This window comes from Eublepharis macularius, chromosome 14 (assembly GCF_028583425.1).
Source record: "Eublepharis macularius isolate TG4126 chromosome 14, MPM_Emac_v1.0, whole genome shotgun sequence".
Lineage (NCBI taxonomy): Eukaryota > Metazoa > Chordata > Lepidosauria > Squamata > Eublepharidae > Eublepharis > Eublepharis macularius.
Genome location: NC_072803.1, coordinates 69,318,133 through 69,336,551, shown reverse-complemented (window position 1 = coordinate 69,336,551; position 18,419 = coordinate 69,318,133). Strand labels below are relative to the sequence as shown.

At 46.3% G+C, this 18,419-nt stretch overlaps 1 protein-coding gene across 3 annotated transcripts in view; it reads right to left on the bottom strand.

Annotated features, from left to right (window-relative positions):
- Window positions 1–18,419, bottom strand: part of SEC16A (SEC16 homolog A, endoplasmic reticulum export factor) — a 79,857-nt gene that overhangs the window by 33,934 nt on the left and 27,504 nt on the right. For all 3 annotated transcript variants that reach the window (XM_054998244.1, XM_054998245.1, XM_054998243.1), the window contains 5 exons: window positions 16,366–16,540; window positions 15,635–15,777; window positions 14,413–14,474; window positions 8,274–8,412; window positions 916–1,158 (listed from right to left, as the gene is read on the bottom strand). In XM_054998244.1, the coding sequence (XP_054854219.1) occupies window positions 916–1,158; window positions 8,274–8,412; window positions 14,413–14,474; window positions 15,635–15,777; window positions 16,366–16,540 (762 nt within the window). The remainder of the gene's footprint in view (window positions 1–915; window positions 1,159–8,273; window positions 8,413–14,412; window positions 14,475–15,634; window positions 15,778–16,365; window positions 16,541–18,419) is intronic.

The window sequence follows — 18,419 nt, the reverse complement described above, 5'->3', positions numbered from 1 at the left end:
TGCAGAGATTGCCTCATCTCCCAGACAAAAGGAAGGCTCAGATGGGAAAGGGGGGGCAGGAGGTAAAATGATTATAGATCCCCCCAAAACATGCATGCATCTAGGTTAAAGGGAAAGAATCCTCTAAGCCCAAAGTGGCTTTTCCAAGATCTCAGGCAGGGGTAGTTCCCAGCCTGCAACCTAAGATCCTGCACCTTTTCACCACTTGCACAGAGCTGCCCCCCACTGGAGAGTACATTCTTCTCACACAAGCCACTTTCTGCTCATGTGAGACGCTGAACTTGCAAGCATGGAAACTGCTCAGCTCTGGGGGAACAGGGACCAGACTTGGTATGTTTTGTGTTGCAAAGCATGTGCTCTGCTGCCGGGCCAGGCCTCCAATCCATATCCACAGACCGAGACAACGGACTGCCTTGCCCTCTCACTTCTGGAACCAGAGTGGAAAGATTCTGGAGAACAATACTGAGTCTAAGCACAAAAGATATGCAGAGAAGGGACTTGCAAATGGCAATGGAGGGAACGCAGATTGTGGCTGTGCACATGTACCCCTCCCCCTTGTGATTATCTCCTTCTTGGTCAGGGCCGGGCCACCTCACACTTGTGTTCACTGAAACACACCCCGAGAACACCACATTTAACTTTTCCTCTGAGCAGTGAATTGCAGTCATTCACTGAACTGGAAGCCAGCCCGGAGAACTGGCCCCATTGACCCCAAACACTGAAAATCCTCCCGGGCCATCCTGGTTTCCGTTTCTGGGTCGCTCATACTAAACAGTGAGAGAATGCTGGGACAAGAGACCACGAGCGCCAGACTCTTCGTACTGGAGAGTTTCATCATGGAATGGAGAAAAGACTCATCTTAAAACACAAGGCCAAAATACACTGAGGAGGAAGGATTCCAGTGTTGCAGTTCACCTTCTTACGACCATAAAGCAGAAGCTCCCTGAATTTCTCTGTCTCCTTCTCAAGGCTGTCGATCGTGGTAATGAGGCTGTCTGTGAGGAAAGACAGCTGAGCCTCCCCAGACTCCTCTTCTGCCTGCTCCAGAGCCTCATTTGTGAAGTCGATCAAATTAGCCTCGTTGGGTGATTTCCCAGGTAGCCACACAGTTTTATGATCCCGCAGAAGGAGCTCAGCAATATCTGTGCCTACCACTGTCTAGAAATAAAATCAAGAGAAGCATTGTGCAGTTGGGTCATGGGCAGTTATATGATTAAGAATGAACCTGAAGCAACCCTGAAGCACCAAGCCCTCAGCCTTTCAGAGAAGCAGAATGTATTTTTTACACTGAATAAAGTTAACATAAGCAAAGAATTTCAGGGTGCTTAACCACAGTGGAACAGAAAATGTGAATTAAATATAAATGCAAATGTAATACAACTGAATAAAATACTAGCATGTAATTCAATCCAAAAAATGAAAGTTCAAAAGTATGATTAAAAACAGCAACAGTGTAGTTCACAACATGTAAGTACCATTATATATACACATAGTAAAGTTACAAATGTACAGGCATGTTAGTACATTTTATCTCCATATGTACTGAACCAGAATCAGATGCATTTCAGCCAAGGGTCTTCCTCAATGGTATATATTCATACAAAGTATTTGTGCAGGGTCAGGCTTTTAGAATTTATTAATTATACTGATTGAGTGTCTTTGGCAGAAGCAATTAATGAATGGTGATAATTAACTGGTGGTGATATTATGCTACAGTAAAGAAACACTGAAACATAGAGCTAGAAGGAACTCCAAGGGTCATCTCGTCCACGGCCAACCCCCCCCGCACAATGCAGGAAATTCACAGCTACCCACCCACCCCCACCTCATTTCCTCCAGTGACCCCTGCTCTATGCCCAGATGAAGGTGAAATACCTCTAGGATCCCAAGCCAATCTGGCCTAGAGGAAAATTCCTTCCTGACTTCAAAGTGGTGACCGGCCTTACCCTGGGCATGCAAGGAAGAGCCACAAGAACCTAGCACTGATTTATCCCTTCATTCCCTACCTCTTCCAACCTGCATACATTCATATTGAGTCATAAAATCATCTAGGTTACTCTTAAACATCTTCAAGGAAGGACAGCCCACTACCTCCCAAGGAAGCCCATTCCACTGAGGAATTGCTTTGTCGGGAAATTCTTCCTAATGTTTTTTTATAATTATAATTATAATAATTATAATAATTATATTAGATTTTAGTCTGCCCTCCCCGCCAGGCAGGCTCAGGGCTGAGTACAACATTTCAAATTAGGTAAATACAGTTAAAAACAGATAAAACAGTATACAAATAATGTATTGTCGAAGGTTTTCACGGCCGGAGAACGATGGCTGTTGCTACACCTCTGAAGATGCCAGCCACAGCTGCTGGCGAAACGTCAGGAACTACAATGCCAAGACCACGGCAATACAGCCCAGAAAACCCACAACAGCCATCAGTATACAAATAACATTAAAACAACGTGTACAATACAGCTTCTCTTCAGATGGCGATAAAATACTGCTTTTCAAGCCCTGGCTCATATGGGGGCGGGGGGTGGACAGATCTTTAGTGGGGCCAGCGGGGGCCCAACCTAGCCTCCACCATATGCCTGGTGGAACATCTCTGTCTTACAGGCCCGGCGGAAAGATAGTAAATCCCGCCGGACCCTGGTTTCCTCAGACAGAGAGTTCCACCAGGTCAGTGCCAGGACGGAAAAGGCCCTGGCTCTGGTCGAGGCCAGGGACCACCAACAGTTGTTTATTTGTTGAACGAAGCATCCTCTGGGGTACATATGCGGAGAGGCGGTCCTGCAGATATGCTGGGCCCAGTCCACATAGGGCTTTATAGGTCAACACCAAAACCTTGAACTGGACCTGGTACTCAACTGGTAATCAGTGCAGCTGGCATAGTATAGGTGTTATATGTTCCCTAATTGGGACCCTTGCAATTACTCACACAGCTGCATTTTGGACCAGCTGTAGCCTCCAGATCAGGCCCAGGGGAAGCCCTGCGTAGAGCGAGTTGCAGTAGTCTAATCTAGAGGTGACGGTTGCTTGGATCATTGCAGTTAAGTCATGGGTTGATAGGTAGGGGACAAGCTGCTGGGCCTGTCTTAGATAGAAAAATGAAGACCGGGCAACCGCTGCGACCTGTGCCCCCAGTCAGGGAGGCATCCAGGATCACCTCCAGGATCCTAACTCTCGAAACTGGCACAAGAAGTGCTCCATTAAGAGCGGGGAGCTGGAGTCCCGTGCCCATGGCCCCCAGACCCCCATGCAGGACCTCCATCTTTCTGGGATTTAATTTCAACCAACTCTGCTTCAACCATCCAGTCACAGCTTCGAAGGCACGCTCCAAGACATCTGGGGCAGAGTCAGGCCGGCCGTCCATCATCAGATATAGTTGGGTGTCATCAGTATATTGATGACACCCAAGTCCAAAACTCCACACCAGCTGGGCGAGGGGGCGCATATAAAAATTAAACACTAATGGGGAGAGTATTGCCCCTGAGGGACACTGCACACCAATGGGTGGCGGGATGACAATTTCTCCCCAAGTGCCACCCTCTGTCCCTGACCGTGGAGAAAAGAGACAAGCCACTGTAAGGCAGTTGCTTGTATCCCCACATCGACAAGGCAGTGGGTCAGTAGATCATAATCGACCGCATCGAATGCTGCTGACAGATCCAGTAGTATCAGCAGCGCCGATCTGCCGCAATCCAGCTGCCTGCGGAGATCATCCGTGAGGGCAACCAGCAACGTCTCCACCCCATGTCCCGGGCAGAAGCCAGACTGGAAGGGATCTAGGGATGAGGAATCATTCAGGAAACCCTATAGCTGCTCCACCACTGCCCGCTCAATCACCTTACCCAGAAACGGGAGGTTTGAAACTGGGCGGTAACTGACCGGGTCGGTGGGGTCCAAAGATGGCTTCTTCAAGAGAGGCCTAACCACGGCTTCCTTCCAAGGCTTCGGGAAAAATCCCGGAGCTCAAGGACATGTTGACAATGGCCTCCAGAGTAGTTCGTAGCCCATCTACGCTGGCCTTCACCAGCCACAATGGGCACGGGTCCAAGGAGCACGTGGTAGATCTCACTGCTCACAGGGTCCTTTCAATCTCATCCCTGGAGAGTGGGTTGAAATGATCTAATATCATCATCCCAGTAGACGGCCAAGGGGCCTCTAGTTCATGTACTGTGTCAATTGTGGCCGGCAAGTCACGGCGGAGAGACAAGACTTTAATCAGCAAAGAAGCTCCCCAAAGCCTCACAGCTAATATCTGAATTCAAAATTTGACGGTCTCCCCCTGATAGGGAGACCAGTGACCAAACCACATTAAACAATTTTGCTGGGCGTGAGCTAGCTGATGCAATGGAAGCTGCGTTTAGCTGAAAACTCCTCCACTCATCATACCCTCTGGGACAGCAGAAAACTCCTCCACTCCATTCTCCACGTGACAGCCCTTCAAATACTTGCAGAGGGCTATCGCGTCACCTCTCAGCCACCTGCTCTCCAGGCTAAACATACATAGCTCTTTCAACCTTTCCTCACAGGGCTTGTTCTCCAGACCCTGAACCATCTTTGCTGCCCTCCTTTGGACATATTCCAACATGTCAACAGACTTCTTAAGCTGTGGTGCCCAAAACTGATCCCAGTACTCTAAATGAGGCCTAACCAGTGCAAAGCGATACTATCACTTTGCCCTATACTCCTGTTGATACAGCCTAAAATCACACTTGCCTTTTTAGCTACCGCATCGCACTTCTGACTCATGTTTAGTGTATGATCTACTCAGAGGCATAGCTCCTTTACACATGTACTGCTGCCAAGACAAGTTTTCCCCATCCTATAATTATGCAGCCCCATCAAAAACAAGGTTACTATGAGCTTAGATCTCATGCTTAAACATCAGGTGGGCTTGACACATAGGACAGAAAACTGGCTGGATGATAACTCTGATGTCATTTTATCTCAAATGATGCCAACTTAGTATACCATCCTTCACCAACCTCAGTCAAGAAGACCGGGGGATGGTGGGGGTGGAGTCACAATGATCATTCATTTTTCTCCTTCTAAAGTTAGCACCTGGGCTCTGATGGTGGTTTTTGTGCTGTGCACCAGAGACAGATTTGGAGTCCTGTTGGTTTATCATCGACTCGGCTTGTCAGTTGAGGCCCTGGCTGAGCTAGCAGAGGAGATTTCGGACCTGGTGCCGCAAAACTCCCAACTGGCTGTGAACCTTGTCTGACCATGTAGACAATTTCTTGACTGCCTCGACAATCATGTAACTACCTCAAGTTTTGTGGGGCCCAACACACCAAAAATGTATATACTAGGCCTGCTTTTCTGTAGCAAGCATTTGGTTGATGGTCAGGAGGGGGGGGGGGACTATAGATTAGCCTTGTATCATGGCCATACCATTTACTCTGAAAACATGGTGGAATGCGCCTACCCTCCCCTGCAACGACTGGCCCGCCCTCAGAGACAGATGCATTGCTCTGGGTAAATGCAGGTTGAGCAGGCTGAGCAGCCAGTAGAATCTTGGAACGGGGTTCCTGAAGCTACTACTGACAGGATTACTCCCTGGCAACCTTTCCCTCCATCTTTGAGATTCCCAGTTCCTTGGTTTACCAGAGAGCTGGGGGACAGGAAGCAGATGGACAGATGTCTAGAACACAGCCGGCAGAAAACTGGGGATGAACACACCTTAGAGCACCTTTCTGGACCTATGAGGTGGCAGTGACAGCGGTGAAAAAAACCTGCTCCTTCTGCTCACCCAGCACAATGATTTCAAATAGTGAAGACTCATGTATTTGGGGATTCAGATCCAGACAGAGTAGGAACTTGAAAGGCCCTGTGATTACTCTGCTCCAGTTCGGATGCTGTTGTTTTAAAAGTGAGCCTTGGATGATGGTGCTGCCAAACTTACTCACGTTTGATTGATATTTTCAATCTAGCTCCTGACCTGGTTTTGGTACTGAGACAGCACTCATTGCCCTGGGCGATGGTCACCAGCTGCAAACTGACAAGGGGAAAACCTCTTTGTTGATTTTCTTAAACCTGTCGGCAGCTTGGTACTGTCGGGAGTACAATCTTAATAAACCAGTGGTAAGACCTAGGGATAAAGGGCTTAGCACGGAGATGGCTTCATTCCTGTCTGACTGACAGATCCCAAAGGTTGGCTGTTGGTGACGGGCAATCAGTGGAACAAGACCTGTGGTGTCTCTCAGGGATCAGTCCTTTCACTGTTGCTGTTTAACATCTACATGCGTACTTTGACAGAGATTGTCTACAACCTTGGGATTGGCTGCCACCAATATGTAGATTACTTCCAAATAAGCCACCATAAGCAGTAGTCTCAGTGCTAAACTAATGCTTGGAAACAATAGTCAAATGGTTGGGGAAACGAGCTGAAACTAAATCCAGGAAAAGGATGCGATACTGGTAGGGAAGGTATGCGGTTACCAGTAATACAAATTTATGGCATGATGGCCCACTTCTCTGACTTGGTGAAATGCTGGGAAGTAGTGCTGTACCCAGTGTTGCTCTTAAAAAAAGGAAGGGACTAGGAGTGCTTTCTATTTTTCATGCTGAATGTGCCAACTGGCCCCCATCTTGCCTGTACTGAACCTGCCTTGCTTATCCATGCTACTGTGACCTCAGATTACTGTAATGCTTTGTATGTTTGGCTGCCCTTGAAAACTGTATGGAAACTTCAGTTGCTGCAAAATTTGTTTCCAGGAACAATTCAAGGTGTTGGTTGTTGCCTTAAAGCCCTGCAGGGTCTAGAACCTGCACATCTAATGGACTGTCTTTCCTCACAGGACCCCGTGTGCCAACCAAAGTCATCAGGTGCCTCACTTGTGATGGTCCCCGCTGTGTGGGAGGCTTGTTCAGCTACAATCCATGCAGGCTCATTTTCAGTGGCCATGCCCACACTTTGGAACAACAACAACAACATTCGATGTATATACTGCTCTTCAGGACAACTTAATGCTCACTCAGAGTGGATTACAAAGTATGTCATTATTATCCCCATAACAACAAACACCCTGTGAGGTGGGTGGGGCTGTGAGAGCTCCAGAGAGCTGTGACTAGCCCAAGGTCATCCAGCTGACTTCAAGTGGAGGAGCCAGACATGGTATGGGAAGTTTTTACACACTCTTCCTTCCTTAAAAGATGCAAACCAGAATGAATTTAATGTGCTTTTACTGAAAGTAACTAATGAATGTCTCTGGCAACTCCTAGTGCCAATATTTTACCATGATGTATTTTAATGTATGTATTTTAACTATTTTTTGATGTGTAACTTTGGGCCACTGACACACACTCAGCCTTACTGTCACAAGGCTGTTGTGATGATAAAATGGAGGAGAGGAGAACAACGCCAACTATTTCGGTCCCCATTGGGGAGAAAAGTGTGGTATAAATGAAGTAGATAGACAGAAGGCTCACTACAAACCAAACTGCCTGCCAGAAGGCTGCCCAGAATCACACCTAAGATCAATCAGAGGTTGGTTGGTTGGTTGGTGTGTGTGTGTGAGTGAAAGAGAGAAAGATTTTTTACGGACACATAACAAGCATAAGATCAGTGTTACAGTTGATCTGAGTCATAGCAGAATTTTCCAACAATATACTTCTTAAAAAATTAGCATTGCATCTGTGCATTTTATTCCACCTTTCCTCCAAAGAGTTCAGGGCAGGTACAATGATTTCCAATCTCTCTCTCTCTCTCTCTCTCGCTCTCACACACACACCTTTTATCCCCATAACCACCCTCAAAGTAGATCAAGATGAAGAGCACTAATGGCCCAAAGTCACCCTGTGAAGGGTGAGGGGAGTCCTGAACCCACGTCTCAGACCAACACTCTACACCACACTGCAATGTGTCCCCAATGGTGCTCCATATTTAAAATTTTTTTTGCAAGGTCTTGAGGAATCTGGGGTGGATCAAATTTATAGTTTACCTATTCTTTAATTGCTTGAAGACACTTGCCAGGAGCCTGAACAGAATAGTATACTTTGCTATGTAGATATTATGAAAGGCTCAAGGTGAGAATTATCTCCTTGATGAATTTATTCTTGCAGCAGCTCCATATGACTAACCATCTTAGATAATTCCAAAGCTGATCAAAGAGACCCCTGGATCATCCTGGCTCTCACATTATGCATCTTACATCAAGGACAGCTTTCTATATTCTAATTATCGTGATGCTACTGAAAAGATGAAGATAAAGTCTGTAGACAATGAAGAAAAATTTCAAAAGGTTTAGGAGATAGTCAGGAACTCGTACCCCATTCTGCCTGCACAGAAGAACAATGAAGTCCCAGAGCAGCTGTGCAGACTCCCTGTCAATCAGAGTTCCATTCTGACAGCACCGCGTAGCTTTGTTCTGGGCAAAATTAATAACATCAACTTTGTGGGTGTCATCTCTGGAAGAGAACGAGAAGGCAGCAGTAAGACCAAGAACTAGAACGCAGATCGCAACAACCATTAACAATGCTCACGGCCAATGAGGATGCCCTCCCACAAGCACACTACCACATCATAAAAGGAAAAAAACAGTGTTTCATACCTGTAACTGTTGTTCATCTAGGTCTTCCGTGCAGGCACACATGGGAATGCGCACGCGCAGGCCTGCCGACTTCGGAGATTTTTACAGCTCAGAACCACTAGGGGGCGCCCCTGCCTCCCAACGCGCATGCGCGGCCGTCTTTCCCGCCGAAAAACGGCTCCTAAGAGGCGGCGCGCCCCCGACGTACCCTCAGTCCTCTTTCGCCGCCGACTGCACCAAGAGATTTAGCGGGGAAGGAGGGAGGGTATGTGTGCCTGCACGGAAGACCTAGATGAACAACAGCTACAGGTATGAAACACTGTTTTTCATCTGCGGTCTTCCTGTGCAGTCCCACATGGGAGATTACATAGCTAAATACCTGGGTGGTAGGTATAAATGACTCATCACAGGAAGACTGATTGTAGGACCGCCGTGCCCACTATCGTTTCCTTCCTGTCCAGCACATCTAGGGAATAGTGTCTGATGAAAGTTTCCGCAGACGCCCAGGTCGCCGCCTTGCAGATATCTTGTAGAAAGACACCTCTCAGGAGCGCTGCTGAAGCTGCTAGCGACCTAGTGGAATGAGCATGTACCTCCAACGGGCAAGGTAAGTTCGCATATTTGTAACTTAACAAAATAGCTTGCACCACCCACCGAGCCACAGTCTGAGGACTGGTTCCCATCCCCTTTTTTGGGCCTGCAAAGCAAACAAACAGGTGAGAATCCTTCCTAAAGGGCTTCACCCTATCCAGATAAAACAAGAGAGCCCTACGAACATCTAGGGCATGAAGGGACCTTTCAGCATCTGAAGAATGATCTTTGAAAAATACAGGTAAAGAAATTTCTTGCGATAAATGAAATTTGGACACTACTTTAGGTAAAAATTCTACCTTTGTCCTAAGGACCACTTTATCAGGGTGGATACTCAAATAGGGGGGATAGCGATCGGATCGGAGGAACTACGCGCTAACGCGACCAGGGTCGGCGGTCTCGGGTCGGTATGAACGGGAGACTGGCGGGAATGCGGCGATTTCTCCGCAGATTTTGAAATCGGAGTGGCGGATTTTTCTGGCGCGGGAGATTTGCCTGACGCAGGTGGATCTGTTACCGCCATCGCACACCGCCATAGATAAGCTTGAAGTCTACCCGATCTTTCTGCCCTGGCCTTTGGCGTGAAGGTGCGGCAGTACTTACAAGCCTGCGGGTTGTGGGTCTCGCCCAAACAGTATAGGCATTGAGAATGACCATCCGATTTGGTCATTTTTCGATCACACGTCGAACATCGCTTGAATAAAGCTTTCTCAGACATCTTCCAGAAACACGATGAACGCTATTCCAAAGAGCAGAGCTATCCAAGAACCTCTCAAGACGGCGGCAAAAGAGGAACTGAGGGTACGTTGGGGGCGCCCCGCCTCTTAGGAGCCGTTTTTCGGTGGGAAAGACAGCCGCGCATGTGCGTTGGGAGGCAGGGGCGCCCCCTAGTGGTTTTGAGCTGTAAAAATCTCCGAAGTCCGCAGGCCTGCACGTGCGCAGTCCCATGTGGGACTGCACAGGAAGACCGCAGATGAACAAAGGCAGTTACAGAGTCAGTTCAGCTTAAGACACCAGTCTTGTCCTTTATTATTTCTTGATTCCACTGTAAACCTTCTCAAGCACAAAATAGGGTGGAGAGGTGGTACATAAGTTAAATAAATAAAGTGCCACAAGGGGCAATGTAGAGCTGCGCATGTGCCATGAAAGGGGAGCATGCCTTTTTGCACTTGGAGGCGGCTCCTAGAACCTCTGCCCCTGGAAGTGTGCCAGGTGTCTTAGAGAACAGGCTTCATCAGAGGAGTGCCTAAGGCAGGCTCCAGAGCTCCTTCTGCATCTTTTGGAGCATTGTGGGGGAGGGAGAAGAGGAGGACAAAAAGAGAGAGTAATCTGTGCATCTGTACTTTTGTCTTCCCCTCCTGCTCTTTAGAAGTCCCTCCTTTACATCTTTAACAACCTTATTGGTAATCCAGTAGCAAATATCATGGTGTAGGGATGTCCCATCAAAAATGCTTGGAAAGGAGGAAAAGTGTGATCCAAAAGCCTAGATGGCTGCAGTCCCCTTTCCTTTGCAGATCACTCACTGAACAGGGAGTCTCATTGCCACCAGTAAGTATGAGCTCTGAAGCCTTGGAGTTACTCCTGCCTGCTTGATTTGTATTGGAGGGATTTGGTGCACGAGAATCGAAAGCAATTCCTTCCTTCTCCAACTGCTTTTCATCTGTAGCCACTGGGGTAGAGGTTGTGGTCGTTAGAAAGGATCCTGTCTAAGGTGAGACCTGGGTGGGGGGAGCGCGTCTTTGGGCAGGCTTAGTGGTTGGGGCACCGGCCATGCCTACAATCTGGAGAGGTGACGCAAGCAAAATATTTATGGGAGGAGAGCCAGTCATTTCCTTGACTTTGGAAGCAGGCAGGGACTCAATATCTGCCCTTGAAGTGGATGGTCTGGCAGTCAGGGCCTCTGCTGAGTGCTTTCAGTTCTGACAAAGTGTCCTTGCTGAGTGCGCTGGAAAGGCATGGGAAAAGCGCTGTAGCATGATGGTTAAATGGCTGGGTTGCAAATCAGCACTCTAATGGTTCGAATTCCACTTCTGCCATAAGCTCCAGAGCCCCAGCTCCCCTGCCACGTTGTAGAAATGATAACAACACTGACTTTGTTTAATACTCTGAGTGGGGCAATAATCTGTCTAGAAGAGTGGTATGTAAGTGCACTTATTATTGTTATAGGCAGCTGCCCCACCCAATGATTTTTTAGTGCATTTTGGCATCTTGATTATTTTTGTCTCACTAAGCCTAAAAACTCTTACTCTTTAGGCCAAGGGTGACCAAACGGTGGCTCAGGAGCCACAAGTGGCTCTTCTAGACATATTGTGCGGCTCTCAGGGGTCTCTGAGTATTGCCATGGCCACACATTTTATTTTAGTTTATTTCCCTCCCTTCCCTTCTTTCTTTCCATGTCTTTCCCTCTCTCCCTTTCCTTCTTTCCTTCCATGTCTTTCCAACCCCTTTCCTTTTTTACTTCCTTCTTTTTTTCCATGTCTTTCATATTTTCAATAAAATTGTTGGGGTTGCCAAGTCTGACTCAGAAAATACCTGGGGACTTTGGAGGTGAAGCCTAGCTAGGATGTGACATCACTTTTGTGATGTCACTTCCAAGTCAAAGGTCAAGTGAGGGTCTTCCCAAGCTCCACCTCTTCTGATGATGTCTCTTCCAGCATACTGCACCAAAACCCCACCCCTTCCTGTGATGTCACTTGCAGGACACTCCCCCAAACTTGCCTCTTTATCTGAAGTCACTTCAGTGTATCATGCCTTGCTCTATGTGGCTCTTACATTAAGCAAGTTTGGCCACTCCTAGAGTCTAGGCTATTTTCACTTTTGAAGAGCTGTGGAAGTGACCAAAGTAGAGCAACACAGGACCTAGACTGGGGCTCACCCCTATACAGATGCAGAAGCAACACACAAAAAATTACATAGCCCTGCTTGTGGAGCAAATAGAGCCAGTTCGGTGTAGTGGTTAAGAGCAGTGGGACTCTAATCTGGAGAACCAGATTTGATTCCCCACTCGTTTGCTTGAAGCCAGCTGGGTGACCTTGGGTCAGTCACAGCTCTCCGGAGCTCTCTCAGCCCCACTCACCTCACAGGGTGATTGTTGTGGGGATAATAACAACATACTTTGTAAACTGCTTGGTGTGGGTGTTAAGTTGTCCTGTATAAAAATTGAATGTTTATTATTATTATTGTTGTTATTCAGATTATTCGAAACACAATCAACAATAAGCAGAGGTCACATGTTATTACTGATTGGCCTTGCTAAGCTGATAAAAGTTTCCACCGGAGACCTAAGTATCAACCAGATATTGGCGTAATATGTACACTGTTCCAAGTAGCACCATCTTTTCCAGTTCTGTACGTGTTATGTCATAAAGCTGCAGTTTTTCCATATGAATTGCAACATTTTTCGAGATGGTTCCAAGTGCCCTATGACAATGGGAACTACTGTTGCATACTTCTTCCATAGTCAGAGGGTTTCTATTGCCAGATCTCTATATTTAATCATTTTTTCTTGTTCTTTTTCTTCGACTCTGGCATCCCCAGGAATGGCAATGTCGACTATCCAGATTTTTCGATTTTCCACAACTGTTATGTCTGGTGTACTATGTTCAAGGTGCCGATCAGTGTGAATTCTGAAATCCCACAAGATCTTGACTTGTTCATTTTCTAGCACCTTTTCCACCTGATGTTCCCATGAATTCTTTGATACTGGCAAGTTATACTTTTTACACAAAGACCAATGAAACAGCTTTGCGACCCTGTCATGTCTAGCTTTGTAGTCCATCTGTGCAATTTTGCTGCATTCAGAGATAAGGTGGGACACAGTTTCATCTTTTTCCTGGCAAAGTCGACAATTGGATTTTCACTGATTTTCTGAATTTTGGCTTTCGTAACATTTGTTTGCAATGCTTGTTCTTGTGCTGCGAAGATCAGGCCTTCGGTTCCTTTCTTGATTGCACCTATGCCCAGGTTAGGCTGCTGTCACATTATTACTATCATAACCCAGTTCAGGACATGTTCCACCACTGCTGAAAAACTGTTATGCGCCGTTCTTCATCTCCAGTTGGTTAATCATTCATGACAACTGCACTGTTACAAATGATACTGGAATGACACAACTGTCATTTTGGTAACAAATCAAAATTACAAAACAGGACAGAATAAATGCAAGAGCATAAACTGGCTTGACACACGAGATTTCAAATTTCCCAGCAGTTGTAATTTTTGGTAGAATGCACAGAATGGCTGGACAACTTTGCCCTTTTAAGTATAAAAACTCACAATTTTCAGTGACATAAAGACAGCCCTCAAAAATCAACTGACTGGGAACCTGACATACTTTTCTGTCCTAGGCAATTTCACATATTAAGATGAAGGTAAACCCATTAGCCTTTTCAGGTTTTTTAAAGGAAAACTGATGCAGGGAAGCAAGACAGTGAAGTGTTAATAGTTATTGTTTAGCTTGGCACAAATAATGGACTTCACTGGAGAATGTTTATCTCACCTCACAGATGTATCCTCCAGGCAGAAAAATAACTCCAAAACGCTTAGCATTGGTACTATTTATTTATATTTCAATTTATATACCGCCCATCCCCAGGGGCTCTGGGCGGTGAACAGTTAAAATCGATAAAAACAAGAACTAAAATCAATATACAAACAATAAAACAAATTAACAAAGTGCAGTGGTGGGGAGAACCCTCCCCCACCCCAAAGGTGGGAGGCCGACATGGCACCGCCCCCTTCAACCACCGAATGCCTGGCAGAACAGCTCTGTCTTACAGGCCCGGCGGAACGATAATATGTCCCGCTGGGCCCGGGTCTCCATTGACAGAGCGTTCCACCAGGCTGGGGCCAGGACTGAAAAGGCCCTGGCCCTGGTTGAAGCGAGGCGGGCTTCCTTAGGGCTGGGGACCACAAGTAAATATTTATTCGCTGATCGAAGCGATCTCCGGGGAACGTACAGGGAGAGGCGGTCCCGAAGATATGCCGGTCCCAACCTGCTCAGGGCTTTAAAGCAATGTACTTGGCAATGTTTATGTTGGTTTCCTAATGTCTTAGGTTCAAAGCTCCTGCACTGTGAACCACTAATTTCTGCCGCCAAAATCAGCTTGGTGACAGCATGAATGTGGAGGTGGCAGGGCCTGGACCTGGAATTCTCTGTGTGTCATGCACATACCATACAGTCACTAACCCATGGCACCAGCAGACATGCTCAGAGGGACCCAGAGTGCACTAATGCCATGAAAAGCAATGCCATGAAAAGCAAGCTCTTAAAACCCACTAAACATACTTGGTTAGAGGGCCTGGAAATGCTCTCATCTCCTCTTGTTCTGACAAATGTTGCAATATCATCTGGAAGACAAGGTAAAAATCGTTCACATACTGTTCCAATACTGCAGTTCTAAGTATGCTTATTTTGAACTTAGCTACACAAAGCTCGTGGGACTTACTGGGAAATATACCTGTCATTATGATTGCTCTGCATTTCAGGAGTTGCCACTTAGTGAAAAAAACCTTTAGGAATGAGAATGAGCTTATTCTGCTTTAAGAACATGGTTTATCCCCTTATTTTACTTAGTCAAGTTAACGTTTACTTAGTTCCACATAACACATAATGAAGTTTTTCTAAACCCTACTTTTTCTTTTCACCCTATCACCTCATGAAGGTCATTTACATCTACTCAGAGTTCACAGTTAGACTATATACTGATGAACAAATGTAGACTACACTTGACTGGATTCAGCCTACAATCTGGGGAAGGGGAAGAGAGAAAGGAAGAGAGGAGATCCTTTCCAATGCAATGCCAGGAGATGCTGTAAAAACGTCCAAAAATACCTGGGATGGTACTAGTGGCTGAGAGATGTCCCCAAGATGGGAACAGCCCTCAACTGAAGGTTCCCAGCTGCCCTATGAGTCATTGTTTGCCTTCAGAACTGTGAGGCAGATCTCTAGTTTTGTCACCTGGCAGATGGGAGAAATATGTGGTTTATTGGCTGATGCGATTGAAACATTTCAACCTCAACTTTCTCCAAGGTCTCAAGGCAGCAGCTAATACAATTACTACTACACATACATAAGAACAACACTGCAAAATTGCAGGGCCACAACGTTTCTCACAAACAAGACCATTTCCAGACATAAGTTCTGAACGAAAAGTCTTCTGAAATAGAGATGCCACACAAGCCTTCCTGAACATTAACTGAAGCGGCAGTCTTCTCCTCTTCTCTGGCAAGCCATTCCAAGGGGACATATGGAACATATGTCAATTTGGCCTCTGGCTGTAATCACTTTGGAATTGGACAGCCAGTGCTCACTGGATCACAGCTGGTCAAGTCTGTATCAAGTGTTCCACATGTACATTTGTATGGTTTACATTTCTCACATGCTCACACTACATGTTAGGAAGTTTGGGGGAGGTGGGTGGGATGAAATCAGAGTACATCAACCTGGCAACTAACTTTATGCCCAAAAATCGCATGTTCAGGTACCTCATTCCTTTTTCCTCACTTACCTCCATGCTGGAAATTTCAACCAAAGCAGGCTGCCCCTCCGAGGGGAGGTTTGGTAATACCTTTATTAGGTAGCCTCCAGGGCCAAACCTTGCACACATGTGAGGCACAGAAAACTTCTCAGGTGTCAGAGGTCTTGAAGGGGCTACAATGGGAAAGGCAGCAGAAAGCCAGGTTCAAGTCCAACAATCGCACTACAGCCATGTAACATCTGTTTATCTTCCAATGCTCTGGGCCATGAACAGGCCAGATATACAAGGCAGATTTGCTTAAAATGTTTGTCATCCTCCCAGATGATGAAAAGGCTGCAAAACGGCCTCTCAACATTTTTACCTATTCTACATTTTCCCCTTCTGATTGTGCTGAAGAAACAACTCATAACTAGGGCATCACACTTCAACTAACACTTCTCTAGACTTCAGCTTTCTCAGTCAACTATGCTTACACAAATCCTCCTAAAACCTGCTGGAAAAGGAGAGTCCACTGCTTTTCTGGATCCACCCAAAGGAAGATTAGAAGGCACATGACGCAGCTGGACTGCCAAAACCCAGCAGGTGCCTGAACAGGAGACAATCTGAAAACCACACCTCAGTTCATCATATAGAGCCCCTTGGAAGAAGAGGCCGAAAGTGTAATATGACTCATAGTAACTGACACAGCCTTTGGGATAACAGGGCCCAGAGGATGACATTACTGACCTCATAATCTACCACTAAAATATTTTGAGCATTACCTTGTTCAGCTGTTGTCCAAGCAGATTTGGCTGGGTAAGCATAATCTGCAAAAGGTGACTGGTTATTAAAGTTGCTGTACCCCCCATAGGAATATTCTGCATGGAGTGAGGATGGTGGGTTAGCGGCTTCATAGGCACTGGAGGTCAAATCATGATTGCTTCGATAAAGCTGGCTCTAGAGAAGAGATGCCAGTGCTTGTGTTAATGAAGAGAATAATCCATCATCATGAGGAGGCACTTCTCCTGCCCCCCAACCAGCTCATAACTTGCCAAACCATAGAAGAAACAAATCCACCCCTTGTGTTGCCAGCTCAGAATACAATCATATTTACTTTGGAGACCTATACTGGAGATACTGTACATCTGAATGACGGAAAATCGATGATCCTCTATATTCCTTACGTCGACCAGAGTAGTTCCTCTCCAATTCCTCCTCTGCCAACTAGGGTGGGTAAGGATACCTTCCAGTCCACTGAGGAGAAGAAACCCTCAAGGTAAGTCAATGTCTCGTTCTCCATCAGTGGAGGAAGGTATCCTTGAATAGGATGCTAAAATGCTCCATTATCTCAGCTGGGAAAAATAGAGAGGGCTGAAATTGCTGAGGAACTACCTTTCGGAGGACTCATTTGCCCAACACTGCCTCAGCTGAGGCGAACCTGTCTATATTGTAGTGCCTCACAGATGCCCATGTAGCTGCCCTACAAATTTCTGCAATGGATGCATTAGTTGATACAGACGTGGAAGTAGTGGCCACTATTGTAGAGTAGGTAGTTACTCTGGAGGAGATCATGAGACCCAGAACTCTTGTCATGGTTATCAGGTCTGCTGTTGCATATCTGAGGCGAGCAATTGCTACCCTGAAGATGAGGTGACAATATTCTGTTGGGATAGAGAACTGAGCTATGTCAATCGATGTCCCTAGATGGAAGATGTTCATGAGGGTGCGAGGGAGCTCTTTTGCTGGTTCAGGACCTCCATGGGAGTGGATGGCCTGTAGGGTAGTTTTAATATTCCTGTGATCTGGATGGTGATCAGATCAGTAGGTCTTCCAGGTAAAGTAAACGTACACACTTTTGAGTCCTGAGATGAGCCACTACTGCAACTGTCACGTTCATGAAGATTTTAAGGGAGAAGGACAGATGAAAGGACAGTGCCCACTACTGAACATGGTGATTGTAGGCTAACTGAAGGTACTGTCTGCAGCTAGGATGAATGGGGAAATGAAAATAAGCCTCCCTTATATCTATTAAGAGTGGGAAGTCAACCAGCTGAGGAGCCCCCACTGTAGACTGGAGAGTTTCCATGAAGCATTTCCTCTTCCTCACAAGCTTGTTGAGGTGCTTTAGGACCAGAACTGACCCCCAGTCACCATTTTTCATGGGCTTGACAAATAAAATACAGAAGGTCCTAAAAAATCTTTCATTCTCCAGAACCGACTGTGCGGCTTCAATCTCCAGCAAATAAGTGATCTTGTAATATGCACAGCTGCCTTTGGGGCTTGCTGGATTTTTGGATGCAATGAACCTCTTTCTTGGGGTGTGGTGGAAGTCTGTGATGTGTCCCTGGCTGACAGTCTGCTGAACCCACTGGTCCTAGGGGGAACAAAGCCAAGCAAGCGTGAAAGCCTGAAGTTGGCCTCCCATTATGGCAACAGGAATTTAAGGGTTTCTTTCCAGGCTTACTGGACAGGAGACCCTGGTATGTGGAGGCAGACTTAAATGGGAATCAGAATCTGTTACAGGTTTGCTTGTGGAATCTGGAATCTCTAGAGTCCTGGAGCCGAAAGGATTCTGTGAATGAATGAAAAGGAGTCTTGGCCTGAACTGCTAGGTCTGTTGTTCTCTTTTTTGGAAACAGAAGGCATAGCTTTCTTTTTTCCCTTGGTCTCCACCAGGACTTCACCTAGTATAGAGTCCCAGAGAAGTTTAATAGCACCGTTAAGACTCACCAACTTTATTGTAGCATAAGCTTTCAAGAACCACAGCTCTCTTCATCAGATGCACAGAACTGTGGTTCTTGAAACGAGCAGGAAAGGGAGCTGCTAGAGTGGTGAG